At 41.3% G+C, this 17,865-nt stretch overlaps 1 protein-coding gene across 1 annotated transcript; it reads left to right on the plus strand.

Moving 5' to 3' along the window:
* Positions 1-2,259: 2,259 nt before the first annotated feature.
* Positions 2,260-16,982, plus strand: LOC103279323 (uncharacterized). Its single transcript, XM_016994787.2, has 5 exons — positions 2,260-2,326; positions 8,236-8,340; positions 12,179-12,331; positions 14,546-14,689; positions 16,573-16,982. The coding sequence occupies exons 1-5, from the start codon at positions 2,260-2,262 to the stop codon at positions 16,827-16,829; spliced, it is 726 nt and encodes a 241-aa protein (XP_016850276.1). The 3' UTR covers positions 16,830-16,982.
* Positions 16,983-17,865: the final 883 nt, after the last annotated feature.

Below are 17,865 nucleotides of genomic sequence, written 5' to 3' on the forward strand. Positions count from 1 at the left end.
CAAAGAAGTGCTATTCATCACTTCCCAATCACCTCCATATGGGAACAGTTGTGATTCGGTTTCGGTTTTTATTCTATCTGTGGGATCATGGAGATGGTCAAATTTAGTTCCTTGTATTTTCTTTTCCCGTTCACTTTGGCTATCAGTTCTTTCTATTCTGAGACCCAGTCCCTCATAGGATATCCATTTATATATTTATTTTTCCAATCAATAATATAATCCTGAAGCATATGGTCTGCTAAATATTCATATCATTTTAAATTTCTCATTTTGGTTACTTTTTCCATCCCAGCGCAACCATTGCTTGTGCCACTCCTATCACATCTTTTATATCTGCCCAATCTTTATTGCATTTCATATAACATTTTTGTACCTTGTCACAGTCCCACCACATATGGACAAAGGTTCTTGTTTCCCCACATTTATGCCAACATAATTTTGTTGTGCTTTTTGTAGATAAAGGTAAAGGTTTTCCCCTGACATTAAGTCTAGTTGTGTCTAACTCTGGGGCTCGGTGCTCATCTTCATTTCTAAGCCGAAAAGCCGCCATTGTCCGTAGACACCTCCAAGGTCAAGTGGCCAGCATGACTGCATGGAGTGCTGTTATCTTCCCACTGGAACGAAACCTATTGATTTACTCACATTTGCATGTTTTCGAACTGCTAGGTTGACAGAAGCTGGGGCTGAAAGCGGGAGGTTACCCTGCTCCCCAGATTCGAACTGCGACCATTTGGTAAGCAAGTTCAGCAGCTCAGCAGTTTAACCCACTGCGCCATCAGGAGCTCCTGTCACAGTCCCAACACATATGGACAAAGGTTCCTGTTTCACCACATTTATGCCAACATAATATAGGATAATTATATGGCAAAAATATTTTCCATTGTATTTCCTTAATCTTTGATGCTTATGTTTTTTTAATTTGAGTTAATCCACAAATCAATGTCCTTCTGATTACTATTTACTTCCTCTTTCCATATCTCAATCAGTGTACATTTCAAATTGTATTGGTTTTCTACTAATTTACTATATAATTCCTTTCACTTTCTCTATTTTCCATTTGAAGATTTGATCTAAGTCTGTTTCTTGACTTTCTTTCCTCTTCCAATCTCTAATCTTTTGAGTCATTCCATGCCATAATAGCCAGTTACTTTGTCCACATATGTCTTTTAACTCCTCCTAATCATTTGTTGTTCCATCAGAGTTTAAAAGGTTACCAGTCTTTATTATTCTACTTTGTTTCAAAGCTTCAAAACTTACAAACTATCTACAGACCCACTAAGAAAATCTAACAAATGCTACGTTCAGCAAAGGACAAGAGGGATCCTGTCTCCTCTGCAGGAGTCTACCATATACCATGAATCTGTGGACAAGTCTATATAGGGTAAACGTAGCATTGCCCAAACACGAATCAAGGAACATGAAAGGCTCTGCAGACTAATTCAAGCAGAGAAGTCAGCCATAGTAGAGCACTTGATGAACCAACCTGGACACAGCATTATTTGAGAACACAGAAATGTTACACCTCTTTCACAACCACCATGTCAGACTACACAGAGAAGCCACTGAAATCCACAAACATGTGGACAATTTCAATAGAAAGGAGAAAATAATGAATATGAACAAAATCTGGCTACCAGTCTTAAAAAACTCTAAAATCAGGACAGTAAATAAAGAAGGAAACTCAGAAAACAGGGAAATGCCAGGCATGAAACAATCAGGGGCAGTGAACACCTCCCAACAAAGGATTCCCCCAGGGAAACAGCCAGCCTTTCAAACTGCAAGGCCATTCAGTGCTAATCAAGGTGGTCAATTGCAACATTCACACTTGCCTTAAGCAGACAAGAGTTCTTTCTCCCACCCTGGGCATTCGATAGATATATAATAAACCTCATTTCCTGATTTCCAACAGACCTCACAACCTCTGAGGATGCCTGCCATAGATGTGAGTGAAACGTCAACAGAGAATGCTTCTGGAACATGGCCATACAGCCCAGAAAACTCACAGCAACCCGTATCAATTTTATTTATTGGAAATTTACTTTCCAACATTCCAATGTTCAAATGAGTAGGCTTCCTTTTGTTTTACTTTTTATTTCTTTATTATCCACCCTTTCCTTTAGACACAGGCAATGATCCCACCCATTTATAACTTCTATCGGAGGGGAACTGTGTCTACGCCCAGCCAATCATAAAGCTCTTCCAAGCCTATAAATCCTTCTCTTGTGCACACCTTGGCTGCATCCCAGACAGGACGTCCAGATGGCTCCTTTATCCCTCCTCCTCGTTGGTATTCTCCTTGCTGTAGCTCGAGTGGTGGAACCACTAGGTATGTTGGCTGATATCCATTTTCTTCCTGGACAATTTGCAAAATAGCATCTTTGAGATAGACAGAAAAAGAAGTTGGTAACAACATTTTGTAGACTTTAGCCTACTTCATTGGAGGCATCCAAGATGGTCTTACAATAGAATAAGCAAAGTAATCTGCTTTGGGTAGTTCCATGAGTTGAGAATAGAAGGAACAGGACTTGGAAGGTTCCCATGTCAGTAAGACAATGAATCCATTTTGTGTTTCACTCCAAATTTGGGAATAGAAGTAAGCATATTGGGTGGAAGGTTTGCCCTTTTGTCCTGCCTTCTTTAGCAATGGCAGCTAGCATTTTAAATGTTAATGTATGCAAACTGATGACCAATAATGTTAATAGCAGATAAAAGGAAACAAGAGGAAAAGAGTGAATTAATAGACCAGTTAAAAGAATGTTTATTTATTTGTTTATTTATTCTTCGAACTTATATGCCGCCACTCCCCTAGGGCTCGGAGTGGCTTCCAAAACAGACTAAAATCTAAAACAATTTAAAAACAGCAATAACAGAAATCAAAAGCCTGCCGAATCAAGGCAGTAAGTGGACCAAGACATGAGCTAAGTTTATAGTTTTTGGAACCAGAAAGAAAAAGTCTGGTATTGGTAATTTCGATGTGTATTCACTGTCCCATTGAAATAGAAGCCATCAACCACCACCGGGACAGAAAAAGGGAAGAACTGGCCTCTAAATAGTACAGCAATCTCTTTCTCTATATTTTTTTAATTGAGAGCAAATATTTGACTATGCTTGTTGTAAAATGTGAAAAGCTTTATATGTTCTGACAAGAAAGCAGAGATCCTAATAATTATATAAAACAGATCAGAAAGTAAGGGCAATATATAGTCAGTAGTGTTTTAATCCTTTATACAAGCTTTAGTTGCAGCATGTAAAATAAAGGATGCTTTTATGCTTTTTATATTAAGTGTTCTCTGTACAGGGTGTTTGAAAAAGAACTCCCTAGTTTTAAGTTAAAACACATTAAAACTAGAGAGTTCTTTTTCAAACACCCCGTATTTTCAAGCTCATTGTCCTGGCCTTTGGCTATTACAATGAACATACTGAATTGAACACTAGTTGTAGGAAGTGCTTTCCCTGTGACCACCTGATTTCTAGAATGCCAGAAACTGGCACCTCTCTAAGGCATTATTGAGGCAACATATATTTGGGTATGGAATTCTTAATTTGGTTCTAGCTTCACTTTCATACTGGAAACAAATTGCTTTCAGCATGAGGCTGCTGGATGTGAATCCAGCATTGATATCTTCAATGGAATAAACCTATTGTGCCTATGAGATGGAAATGAGCATTTGTTTTACACATACCCAGCAGGTAACTAATGCTGGCAATATGGAATGGCAATCTCTGATGGTTGGCTATACTGCCCGTGTCTGATAAAAGCTAGAGCTTTCCACTTCAAGGCTGCAATGCTATTACCTCTGGTTAAACTGGTTAAACTCGGTTTATAATCTGAATGGGTTCCTGAGTAGGTAAACTCAACCCAAATAGCCCACTTATATACAAAATAGAAAATAAACAATTTCATGTGATGTGTAGGATCCGGTTCTATATTAAGATAATGTTCAACTTGGCACAAGAACACACGACGCTGATACTATTTCAAAGTGATTGTACAAAATCCATACAACATTGTTTGTGATTACTGTGAATTCGAACAGTATTTATTTATTTATTTATTTATTTACAGCATTTATATTCCGCCCTTCTCACCCCAAAGGGGTCTCAGGGCGGATCACATTACACATATAGGCAAACATTCAATGCCTTTTAACATAGGACAAAGACAAACAACATAGCTCCGAGCGGGCCTCGAACTCATGATCTCCTGGTCAGAGTGATTCATTGCAGTTAATTGCAGCTGGTTTGCTCTCATGTCTGCGCCACAGCCCCTGGCTACAACAGTATAACTAGTTTAATATTCAAATTATTCAAATTATTCACTGAACTTGTTTATTTTCTATTTTGTATATAAGTGGGCTATTTGTGTTGAGTTGATAAACTCAGTTTATCCCATGATAAGGACTATAAGTCTCCGGGTAACATATAGGCATTCTGGAGTGACTTACCAGTCACTGTGGGTTATTGGGATCATGTAGACAAACTCTTAACATCTGAGAAAACCTAAATGGGTAATCCTCTGGTTCTGCTTTGATTTGTGGTGAATAGTTTTAAAACCAGATCCCTTTTTCTAATAAATAAATAAAATTAAAAGAAAAGCTGGCATAGATTTTTCTTTATTTCACTGATCTACTATTAGATTTGTGCACAGATTTATTTTTAAAAATTGTCTTCGGCTGGTTCAGTATGTTCGGATGTTCATAAAGGTATGGGTTCCACTGCCATTTTTTTTCTGTCAGTGGTTGCTGAAATATGGTTTCTTCCAGCAACACATGGTGTGTGAGGAGGGAGACAGCCACTGGAAGGGAAAGGATCCCAGAAAGGGTGTTCTCTTAAGCTCTTGTGTTAAACCCAGGTTTCCTAGAAAGATAGAAGGGAAAGGATCATAGAAAGAGTGGTATCTTAACTCTGATGCTTTTAATTCAGGTCTTAATGAAAGGATATAAGGACAAACTATGTCTAAAATGTCAGGAAGGGGAGCCTGGGAAGCCCCTCTCCCCCCATTGCCACCAACAGGCCAGATAGAAAACAAGTCTTTTGGCTTCCCAGATTGAAAACAGATTTCTGTCCTCCTGTATTTGGGAGAAACCTGAAAAATGGATCAAGGGCCCCACTGAAATCCTGGACACTGAAACGGATTGCGGTTTACCCAAATCACTCAAGCCTATCTACTATATGTTTTATGAACACTTGATCCACCTAGCATTAAGTGCTTTTAAACTTCTAATACCCCATTATCTAAATTAGGGATGGGAATATGTAATTATTCACTGCATCATCCAAGGCCATTGGCCAAACTGGCTGGAGATGATGACACTTGGAGTCCAAAAAAAATCTTCACCACTATTCTATGGGGGCAGGAGATTTTACACGTAAAAATAAGCATGAAATGGCTGGACTATTTTGGTCCTCCATTCTACATGTTTTCCTCTGAGAATGAGTGACTCTCACTGAGATAGCAGTGGGATAAATTTGTGTGTAGAAGAACAAAGAAATCACACCATAGTCACCTGGAGCATCTAGAACAGGCATGAGTAGACCCCTGGGTGCTTACCTCAGGCCCTCATTTTCCCTGTTCTCTTGACAGGACATAGCAGCCCATCGCATCCTTATGCCAAAAAGATGGGGAAGGCAGGTAGCAGCTGAGAGCCCTCTGGAGCATTCTCAGCCACCGTGTGTGTTGACCTCCTCCTGGCATAAGGATGGTGAGAGTGGCCCCATCCTTATGCCAAGAAGATTGCTCAAAGAAGGCACACGCTGACTGAAAGCCCTCCGGAGCACTCTCAACTGCTTCCTGCCTCACCCTCCTCTTGGCATAATGCCAAGAGTACAGACCAAGGATCAGGGGAGAGGATGGGGAGGGGAATTGAAGAAGGGGAGGATCGGGAACCTAGACCAGGGGTCCCCAAACTAAGGCCCTCCAAGGTCATTTACCTGGCCCCTGCCCTCAGTTTTAGACTTAGACTCCCCCAAAGTCTGAAATGACTTGAAGGCACACAACAACAACAATCCTACTTAACTTGACTCTCTCATTGGGCAGAAACAGGCCCACACTTCCCATTGAAATCCTGATAGGTTTACAGTATGTTGGTTAAAATTGTTTTTATTTTTAAATATTGTATTGTTCTTTCATGTATCAATATTGTGCTATGGTAATAATATAATATATTGTGTATAAATATTGATAATAATATTATAATGTAATACAATATAATATTTATTTATTTATTACAGTATTTCTACCCCACCCTTCTCACCCAATAGGGGACTGAGGGCGTCTAATAATAATACAATAATATTATATAATATAATAATATTAATTATATATTGTGCCGTCACGCCTGGGGCTATAACTCTTAGCGAAAGAGGCATGGACGTGACATCTTTCCCCAGGGGATTGCTTCTTGCCCTCCTTTAGGGAAACTGGAACTCCCAAGGACCAAAACACTGTGGATAACTCAAAACTGGTTTTATTGTTCACAAAAGGTTATCCCAATAAGCCGGAAGTTTCAAAGGGGTAAAGGAAAATATACATTACAGCCTTTGGTTGTTTTAAGTCCAAGGAGCTCTGTAGCTGAGAAGCTTTTCCAAGTCCCTCTTTCTCAATGGCTGTGAATGCCGGAGCAAACCTCAGCCTCAGTCCAAATGGCCTATGTTTGAAGACACAGTCTTCCTCTGTTGCCAAAGGACTGATTTGAAGGCACTTGAGACTCCTCAACGTCGTTCAGGTTGGCCCTGAACATGAAGCATAAGTCTCAAGGGTAAGAACCTCAGAATTGGTGCTGAGCTTTTAGAGCCATCTCTAAAAGCTCACGTCCATCTGGTAGAAAGCTTGATGGTAGAATGAAAAAGGAAACACTCTCCTACTCCAGGAAGAGGTGGAGCCAAACAATTGAGCTGAGGAAGCAATATAACTAGTGCAAACAACATTGATTGACAGATATAAATAACCAATCCAACTACATTTACAGGGTAAAGGCAAAATCAGGCATGATACAACAATTCAAATCTTGCAACGTACAGTTTGACATATAGATGGCGCCACTCGTGCCGTCACATATATTATATATTAAATGTTTACTAATTAAACTAATAATATTATGGTATAGTGGTATAGTACAATATAGTAATAATATATAATGCTAATATTGTGCTATGCTAATAATATAATATATTGTATGTACATACAACTTGAAGCTGCTCTAAGTCCCCTTCGGCGTGAGAGAGGGTGGGCTATAAATGTAGCAAATAAATAAATAAATAATTGTTGTTGGGGGCGGGTTTGCACTACAAATAAGACATGTGCAGTTTGCATAGGAATTTGTTCATATGTTTTTTTCAAATTATAATTCAGCCCCTCAACTATCTGAGGGACCATGAACCAGCCCTCCAGTTAAAAAGTTTGAGGACCCCTTACCTAGACTGTGCCCTGCCCCCTCATGTACCTGGCCCCCCTCCTGGCCGGGCCCACAGTATGGCTCCAAGAGAAAAAGTGTGCCCATGCCTGATCTAAAACATGTGGTTTAGTCAGGACCGGCCCAAGGAAATTGAAAGGGGTACGCAACAAGTTTTTTTGCACCCCCCCCCCCGTGCTGCGGGAGGCGCGGCTGCGCGACATGCCCCGCCTCCCACATCCTAACCCCACCTCCCTCGCCGGGCAGCCACGCCTCCTGCGGCATGCCTCCTGTGGCCCAGCCAGGCTGCCGCCGCAGTGGGCGCGCACTGTGGGAGGCGTGGCCATCCCGCCTCCTGCGGTGCGCGTCCTGGCCCAGCCAGGCTGCTTGCGGTGGGAGTCCTTCCAGGCTGCGGCCTTCATCGCAGCCTGTAAGGACTGCCGCCACATGCAGCCTGGCTGCGCCAGGGCACGCCCCGTGGGAGGTGGGCCCAGACCTGGCCCCGCCTCCCACATCGTGCGATCCCGCCTCCCACGTTGCGCAACTCCGCCTCTGCCAGGTATGGCCCCGCCTCCCAGGGGCTCAATAGCGCCCCTGGGAAGGTGGCACCCAATGCGGGGGTGTGGTCAGCGTGCCGTGTTGGGCCGGGCCTGGGTTTAGTGAAAATGGAGGTAAGAGTTCTGTGTCTTAATGTATTCATTTTTTCTCAATGCATACAATAAGCAGAGAAACAAATCTCAAATGCATAGATTTTGTAAGGCTCAAGGGGCACAGTGATAGGTCAAATGAGGAATTGAAATGCCATTTATGTCAATGCTAGTAACCATTGCAACCCTCTCTCTAGATTGTCCAACCTGTCTACCTGCTTCCATCAATTGCCCACCTCAAACTTGCGCTAATGGGCAGGACAGATGCATGAGCATGAAAATTTACCAGTCCCTCAGTATAGGTAAGCAATTACATACTTCTATATAACAGTAGACAAATCTCCTCTCAGTCTTCGTCACTTTCATGTCTGGTTTCTAACCAGACTGAGTTTTGTTTCTATGGTCCCTTCTACATAACTGAATAAAGTCCCACATTTTCTGATTTGAACTGGAATATTTGGCAGTGAGGACTCAGATATTCCAGTTAAACTGATATTGTGGGATTTACTGCCTTGATATTCTGGGTTATATGGCTGTGTGGAAGAGCCCTATGTATTAATGTTTGTTATTAGCAGGAAATCTTCTCTAATCATTCAAAATAACCTCAAAAGAGTGTCAGACCTGAGCGGAAATCATCATACAGAGGTCAAATTTACTTAGTTTGACTTCAGGAGAATCATTCTCTTAATCTGCCTCACTAGTTTGAAGAGACATGGAATATAAATAGGTGGAACAATGTGTTCATTCTCCATTTTTTCTTGTGTGTCTTTTCATTTTCAGCCATTTGAGTGAATGCTCAAGACATTTAAGGAAGCATCTATACTATAGAATTAATGAGTTTGAGACCACATTAACTGCCATGGCTCAATGCCATGGAATAGAATTGTGATTTTTGCAACATTCTGAGTTTTCTCTGCCTAGGAGTGTGAGTATTTCACCAAACTACAACTCCTAGGAACCACAGAATTGTAGTGGCATTTGTAGTGGTATCAAATTGCAACAATTCTACAGTATAGATCGATATACCCCGAGATATCTATTTCTATGGGTGCTTCAAGAACATTCTAAGACCTTGCATATGAGTGAGAAAATGATTTAATCTGTATGGAGTGTAGATTATTTTAGATAACAGATTGTGACATGCTATGGAACCATAAGGGTTCTGATACGTAAGCTCTGCTTACATGAACTATGGGCTCTCTATTTTGACTATAGCAAATTTTTGAAATTGGCCTTTTGTGTAAATTCTCCATATGGTCTTCAACCCTGTTTTAAAAGAAGGCTTGATTCCTTCTGTAGACAAGGGGCTCCCCAAATTATTATAGGAGATCCAGGTTTCCCCCAAAAATGTATACACCCTAAAACAGCTAATAGTTACTTATTAGATTATATTCAAGCTAAGTAACAGCATTTATATGGAAGAATAAATGTTTGACAATGTTTTAATCAGAATTACAACTTGCATCCTAAGTTACAATGTTACGATAGTGTTTAGTGTCATCATGGTGCAGCAATTTACTTTTTCTATTATCAAAGCATAGAGGCAAAAACCTCACTTGATGTTTCCTCTTGTAATTTTGCAACACTTCTCTACTATTGTAATCTTTAATCCTGTTAAGGGTATATGTATATACACTGGGTTCCATTGGGATTTGGTTCCAGGACCATTCCTGGATCCCCAAATCTGTGAATGCCCATTACATCCTGAGTTTAAACTCTTTTTGCACTTTGAACTAAGTTGGAAGTGAACTGGGCACAAAGGGGAACATTGGAGAGGAAAAATAGGAAATACTTCAAAACCACTGAGAAGATGGGCTGATAAGGTTTTTGCCAACCTGGGAAGGTTGGAGGGCTTCAGATTCAAATGAGATGACAGGAACATTTGACTAAAAATAAGGAAGAATTCTGAAGGTAAGAAATATTCAAGAGTGCCATGGGCTACTTTCAAGCACTCTCTTGTAATCCTGAGTGCTTCCTTTCCAGGATCTATCAGAAATATATATTTTTGGCCCTCAGGAATATAATGTGGCATCAAAGCTCATAAAACAAAAGTGGGCTTCTAGCTAGTTCTAGTTTTGGATGTCAATGCTAATTGAGTATTCCAGGGTTATTTTCTCTTCTCTTGCCTCTGAATGGACCTTGCCCATTTCTGGTATAGAGAATAATGGGCTGGACAGGTTAAGGGTCTAGCTTTCTGTGACTAGCTCATACTGCAAAGGCTTGTGTCATTGAAGGCATTCTTATTTTAATCGTCACACATGGATGCTGTGATGTCTTGGCCTAGCTTTTCCCCTCCTCTGTTTCATTTCCTGGTTTAGTTCTCCCTTTGGCATGGACTTTTCCATTTGCACTTAGTTTTAGGGATGGAGTTTAAAACCCCCCTAGAGGCCTGGGCGAGTTCGTTTAGCCCTGCTGTGGCGCAGGCTGGTGAGCAGCCTGCTGCAATAAATTACTCTGACCATGAGGTCATGAGTTCGAGGCCAGCCCGTGGCAGGGTGAGCACCCGTCAATTAAAAATAAAAAATAGCCCCTGCTCATTGCTGACCTAGCAACCCGAAAGATAGTTGCATCTATCAAGTAGGAAATAAGGTACCACTTATAAAGTGGGGAGGCAAATTTAACTAATTTACAACGTTGGAATGAGGAAATGTCGTCAGAGTGGATGATGAAGCAGCTGCTCCCCCCTGTGGCCAGAATCGAACATCCCCTCAGGAGAAGGTTAAATTGCCTCTGTGTCTATCTGTCTCTGTCTCTGTTCTATGTGTATATGGGCACTGAATGTTTGCCCTATATGTATATAATGTGATCCGCCCTGAGTCCCCTTCGGGGTGAGAAGGGCGGAATATAAATACTGTAAATAATAAATACATAAATAAATAAATAATACCTTATAGTTTATACCTTACCTCAATAGCCTAGTATTTTACCATTACAATTTATACCTTACTACCAAAATAGTACTATATCATCATAGTTCTGTGTTTTACTTCATAACTATTATAGCATGGTGTACTTTACTATAGTTCTGTACTTTGCCATCTTGATTCTGTATTGTATTAATAATCAAGTGACTTACCACAATTATATTCAAGTATTTTACCTCATATTATACAAATATAGTAGAGTCTCACTTATCCAACATAAACGGGCCGGCAGAACGTTGGATAAGTGAATATGTTGGATAATAAGGAGGGATTCAGAAAAAGCCTATTGAACATCAAATTAGGTTATGATTTTATAAATTAAGCACCAAAACATCATGTTATACAACAAATTTGACAGAAAAAGCAGTTCATTACACATTAATGCTACGTAGTAATTACTGTATTTATGGATTTAGCACCAAAATATCTTGATGTATTGAAAACATTGACTACTAAAATGTGTTGGATAATCCAGAACGTTGGATAAGCGAGTGTTGGATAAGTGAGACTCTACTGTATAGTCAAGTGTTTATTTCCAGTGTAACCAAGTTCAATCAACAAACTTCATCTCTGTAGTATATTATTTTGATTCGCCTTTCAAGAATCCTGACTGAAGTTAACTTTGCCTTTGTTTCAGTAAAATTATTTTGTTCAACTTTATCAAATCTCAATAGTCTTTATTTTAAGAACTGAAGTACATCAGAGGGTATATCGATAGCCACCAGGTAGCCAGACCCGGTGTGATTAACCCCGGCATGCCATCATAGATGCCAACTTGTCAAGTTTGTCTGCCTCAATTTTTTTTTCATTTCTGCAAATGCTTCCTCCATTTTCTTCCTACAACATTACTTCAGTTGCCAGGCAATCATCTTTTCTTCCCTCAAAGAAAAATGTTTGCATTTTACTATAGAATTTTTTCCAATGTGTGTATTTTGCTGGATTCTTCTCCATAGGTGCACTTATGGTTCTTGCCGTTATGGAGGTCCTAATGTATACATATTTAGTAGAGTTTATATGTACATAGTTTGAAAAGTAAATAGGAAAGCATCTGTTGTTTTCTATTTTCTCCTAAATGTAGGACACCTAATGTTTGCTCGTTGTTTTTATGACATTTTTTTTTAAAAAAAAGTTAACATGATTTTCTTTCTCAGCCTTAGCAATGTAGTGTGATGAATTGAGGTCCATTATATATTCTAATTGCTTTCTTCTCAACTAGGAAAAACCTTAACAAGTGACTCCTCAAGGTCCTGTGCAGCGGCTAATAAGAATGTGAACGGTAGCTTTATGTTTGACTTTGGAGATGGCATATTTCTACAGTATAGCTCCCTGCTTTGCACAGCATCATGCGATGGTGACGCTAATTTTAACGGTATGTAATAGCTGGGGAGCATTCTCCTCCTCCTCCTCTTCTTTTACTTTCACAAAATAACTTTCAAAAAATGATGGTGCTTTTTGGCAAAGAACTGAAATTTCTGGAGTTCAGATTTAGAAAATCTAAAAAGACCAGCAGGCCCGGCCCAACACGGGAAGCTGACCACGCCCCCGCGTTGGGCGCCATGTTCCCGGGAGCGCCATCGAACCCCCCCGGAAGGCGGGTCCAGACCTGGCCCCGCCTCCCGCACCCTGGCCCCGTCTCCCATGCAGTGTGAGAGGTGGGGCCAGGGCACAGAGAGCGGGAAGCAAGGCCAGAGCACGGGAGGTGGGGCCAGGTCTGGCCCCGCCTCCCGCGATGCGCACCTTGGCCCAGCCGACCTGGTCCAGCCAGCCCTGGAAGGACTTTCCCGCTGCGCCCTGGCCCCGCCTCCTGTGCAGTATGAGAGGCAGGGCCAGGGCACGCAGCGCAGGAGACGGGACCACGTCTGGCCCCGCCTCCCATGCCACGCACCCTGGCCCAGCCTCTTGCGCAGGAGGTGGGGCCAGGACGCGGCAGGAAAGGCAGATATTCCACATAATTTCTTTTGAACTTGATTTTTTAAATCATGTTCAGAAGCGACTTGAGAACATACTGCAAGTTCCTTCTGGTGTGAGAGAATTGGCCGTCTACAGAGACGTTGCCCAGGGGATGCCCGGATGTGTTACCATCCTACTGGGAGGCCTCTCTCATCTCCCTGCAAGCTGGAGCTGACAAACGGGAGCTCACCCCATATCACAGATTTGAAATGGCAACCTTCTGGTCAGAACCCAACCTTCAGGCCAGCAATTCAGCTGGCACAAGGGTTTAACCCATTGTGTGACCGCAGCTCCCTATCCACCATGGCTCCCAATTTTGAACTGGATTATTTGAGTCTACACTGCCAGATAATCCAGTTCAGGGAAGATAACCTGAATATGTAGAAGGGGCTAGTGTGAACTTGATACTGTGTAAATAGGGGGCCGGGGTGGCGCAGCTGGCTAGTAACCAGCTGCAATAAATCACTACTGACCGAGAGGTCATGAGTTCGAAGCCCGGGTCGGGTTAAGCCTCCGACCATAAAAAAAAATAGCCCCGGCTTGCTGTTGACCTAGCAGCCCCGAAAGACAGTTGCATCTGTCAAGTAGGGAAAATTAGGGACGCTTTATGCGGGAGGCTAATTTAACTAATCTACAACACCATAAAACTGCTCACGAGGAAAAGAAGAGGAAGAACAGCCACCAATGGACGGTGAAGCAACAGCTCCCCCTGTGGCCGGAAATCGTGAAGCTGGAAAGATGTTAAAAAAATGCCTCTGTGTCTGTCTAAAACTGAATGTTGTTTGTCTATTGGCATTGAATGTTTGCCATATATGTGTTCATTGTAATCCGCCCTGAGTCCCCTTCGGGGTGAGAAGGGCGGAATATAAATACTGTAAATAAATAAATAAATAAATAAATATAATACTGTGATTCCACTTGAACTGCCATGACTCCACCCAGTGGATCCATTGGATTTATAGTTGAGGGAAGGATATTTAGAATTCTTGCAGATCTCTATTGACTTGTTCTGGTTGCTGTGTGCCTTAAAATCATTTCCAGTTTACAGAAATCCTAAGGTTACCCTATCACAGGGACTTCTGAAGCTAAGAGTGTGTGACTTGCCCGAGGTTACCTAGTGCGTTTTCATAGCTGAGTAGTGACTTGAACTATGGTCTCCAGAGCCATAGACTCAAACCATTACTCTGTGCTACCTCTCTCTAGTGCTTACCAAACCACAAACCCCAGCATTCTGTGGCAGTTGAAATAGAATCATAGTGCTACTATTGGGCCCTATATTATAGATCCTTTATCTCAGTCTTAGCATTTTTGGGCACACTTTTTCTTTTTGATTATTGATTCCAATTACTTTAACAGGCTTAAGTCTAGAATAGACAAAGTATAATTCACTACATCTTGCTGGACTCAATCAGTCCTAGCATCCTTAGTATTACATTCTTAGAAAAAGTGCAACCCCACAGTATCTGAAGGACTGTACTTTATCCAACTTAAATCTAATGCTAGCCCCAACCCACGACCCTCCAATGTTTTGCAAAAGTGAAGGTACAAAATTCTTGAAAATTATTTGGACTTTGGATAATGAATTTCTTGTGTTGCCATAAAATCTCACTGTTTGCTTTGGTTGGACTTGCAGATGTTAATTTGATACATTACTGGAATGGGAAATATTGCCCCAAATGTTATAGATCAGGATACACAAGCTGTGAAGATAATGGAACTGTGTCCTGCTTTGGAGACTATACACAGTGTGCTGAAATAAGCGGGAAAATAGAAGAAGGTAATATCTATTTATCTTTATCTCCCTTTTTTAGCCTCCTTGTCCTTTCCTTTTCCTTCTTAGCTGAATGATTCCTATCCCAGCCTTTATACAAATCTAACAAGTAGAAGTGTTGTCATGGAAAATGTGCTTAGAGGCCAGAATTCACTTGGGGACTTACATTTTCACATGTGGAGTCATGTCTGTAGGAAATATAATTGGGCAATGTCTGTATTCAGCAAGGGGCTACTGTTACATTGCTATGGAAGCCAACCAGCAAAGTGACCCACTGACTTTCCATTGCATATTAGGACACTCTTGCTGGTGTGCCATTCTGCATCTTATGATCTTTACCATTCACTACTAGGGCCCCAACAGTCAGACATATTTTCCTCATTTTTAAAAAAGCTGATGTTTTTATCAATGGGTCATGCTTCACGACATCACTAGAAGTTCCTCACTTATAACATCACTCTTGTTTGCCTCCTGGGGCATCCCTAAAGTTTAACTTTGAAATTTCATAGGATATTATGTATTAGGGATGTGCAGTCGAGGGAAACCTTGTCCTGTTTCATGTCCCAACTTTCATGGGGGGCCCGATCCATTTTTTGTAAGCCTCTCAAAATTGGGAGGGTTGTTTTCAGTTCTTTTTTTTTTTGAGGGTCTAAAAATCAGACCATTATTGGGGGAGGGGGGGGCTTTCCACCCACTGACTCCCCATGCGTTACCTGGTACCTGCTGTTTCTAATCTAGAGTAAGAAGCGCACTGCTGTAGGCACTGGCAAGAGCGTGTGCTTTCCAGGCCTGCCTGCACACCCCGCCACACACACACTGCCCGACATGAAAGCCTGCTTTTGTATGCATCCAAACTTGCCTCCTTGCCTTGGAAAGAGAGTGTGTGCATGGCGGGGTGTGCAGGCAGGCTAAGAAAGTGCCTGAAGTCAAGCTCCGAGCCTGCCTGCCTGCACACTCCACCACACACACACACACACACACACACACACACACACACACACACACACATAATCTTTCCAAGGCAAGGAGGCAAGTTTGGATGCAGGCTTTCATGATGGGCAGATTTTTGTGTAAGGAGGGGGCTTCTTATTTAGTGCTTCCAAACAAACGGAAGACACAAAAGTAACAATAGAAATGGTAGGAACGAATTCTGAGCACATGCCTATTATGTATAATGATATCCCTGTAACTGGCACTCTACAAGTACAGTTAGCCCTCCACATTCACTGGGGTTAGAGGCATAAGACCATTATGAAAGTAAAAAAAAAAACTGCAAGTCACAAAACGGATGGGGTTTTGAGAGATAATACCTCTCTATACATTTCTTTGTCTTTTCGCCTTGTTCTATGGTCAATTTCCACTGGAGACTGACCAGAGGATTGTTTGGGAAGATCCAGAGAGTCCTTTTAGAAGAAGCTGACCAGTCACACTAGAGGACCTAAAGGTTCCAACAGAAAACATTTTCTATCAAACCCATGAATCATCAAATTTGCAAAAGACAAAACCACAAATGTGGAGGAACAACTATAAAAGAATAACAAAGCAGTCCCCTGTCCTCAGGCTTGGAATCTAATGAAGACATTACACAAAAACAGAAGAAGGTGATAGCGTGGGAATGAATTATCTCACAGTCTTCTTGACATGTCACAGTCTTCTTACTGGGAACTATTCCATCTTGTGTCCTAGATGGCATAGCCTTTACTTGCTATTGTAAGGACAGAAAAATGAAGAGGGATTGTGGAGGAGATAGATTAACTCCAGCAGTTGTTGTGAATGACATGTCTTGGGTCCCTATCACATGTGCCTCTGAGGTTATCAGTACCCATTCATTTGCGATTAAAAATTATATGCATGTTAGATACATTATTAAATGTTTCATTCTTTCTTAGGTGGTTTTGAAATCCCTTTTGCAGCCAAAGGTTGTGCCAAAGGCAACTTGAAAGAACTCAGTTCTAAACTATCACTGAAAATTGTGGCATTTAATTACAACTATACATTGGATACACTGAGTTATCGAGTGGCCAGTGGTGCTTTGGCAGTCATGCGACGTCTCACTTTCAGCCTGAACAGTAAGGACTTGGTTTCCCAAGTGGCCTTCTTCCTTCCATGCTTCCTGAGTCTTTTTGCAGCGAAGATCCTCTCTTAAGGAAGACCAAGCTAACTAACTACCATCTTGAACCACCACTATATAAGGCAGACTTCGTTGGAAGCTGAAGAAGTGTCTGTGTTCATTCTGTGCTCATACTTTGGTTAAACAAAATTCTTTGAATATGAATAAATGAAAACTATTAAATATAAAGCCAGTTCCTTTCACATTCCTTATACAATTACAGACAAAATCAATTTGCTTCTGGCCCAGTTGTTTTATATACCCAGCCACAAATCCATCCCATTCAAGCCACTTCACACTGATTTTTAAAAATGAGAATACATGAAAATTCACATTGATTTTCATACAGATTTCTATTATATGTGCGTTTTGTGTATCATCTTCTCCTAATGTAATATCTTTTGTATATGACCTCTTTTTGTAGTCAACTTAGCCAAGTTTGTATTTTATTCTGAATTGCAACATTCAGAGAAGGGTGTAGTCAAAAAGAGACCTGTGTACCAGTTTACCTACGCACCTAGAGGAAAATACAACACAAATGAAAGTTTATTTAACAATACAGACCAAGCAGAACTCTCTTCTACTCCACTTCTCTTGTGCTTAGAATTAGAGAAATATAGCTTGTTTGTCTTGCTGTCAATGTATTTTTTAAAAGTTCAAGGGATAGAATGAAATGGGCAGAATATGAGCTCTAAATGTTGGTGAGCTATTTTTTGTCAGGAGCAACTTGAAAAACTGCAAGTCGCTTCTGGTGTGAGAGAATTTCCCGTCTGCTAGGACGTTGCCCAGGGGATGCCCAGATATTTTGATGTTTTTACCATCTTTATGGGAGGCTTCTCTCATGTCCCCGCATGAAGCTGAAGCTGATAGAAGGAACTCATCCGCACTCTCCCCGGGTTGGATTCAAACCGGCAACATTCAGGTCAGCAACCCAACCTTAAGGTGGGCTATGACACTCTCAGTATGTATGCTATATAGATCCAATATTGACTACGATAGCTGAGAATTGTACATTGAAGTTGCACACTACAACTGCAATCCAGTTGGGGAGTTGCATCTTTGTAAATGAAAC

Source organism: Anolis carolinensis, unplaced genomic scaffold (genome assembly GCF_035594765.1).
Source record: "Anolis carolinensis isolate JA03-04 unplaced genomic scaffold, rAnoCar3.1.pri scaffold_10, whole genome shotgun sequence".
Classification (NCBI taxonomy): domain Eukaryota; kingdom Metazoa; phylum Chordata; class Lepidosauria; order Squamata; family Dactyloidae; genus Anolis; species Anolis carolinensis.

What these genes read in the sequence shown, in the direction of transcription:
- LOC103279323 (XM_016994787.2), top strand. Translation starts at nt 2,260, where the DNA reads ATGGCTCCTTTATCCCTCCTCCTCGTTGGTATTCTCCTTGCTGTAGCT. An exon ending in TCGAGTGGTGGAACCACTAG is followed by an intron (nt 2,327 to 8,235) that starts GTATGTTGGCTG and finishes CCCTCTCTCTAG; the next exon opens with ATTGTCCAACCTGTCTACCT. An exon ending in TTACCAGTCCCTCAGTATAG is followed by an intron (nt 8,341 to 12,178) that starts GTAAGCAATTAC and finishes CTTCTCAACTAG; the next exon opens with GAAAAACCTTAACAAGTGAC.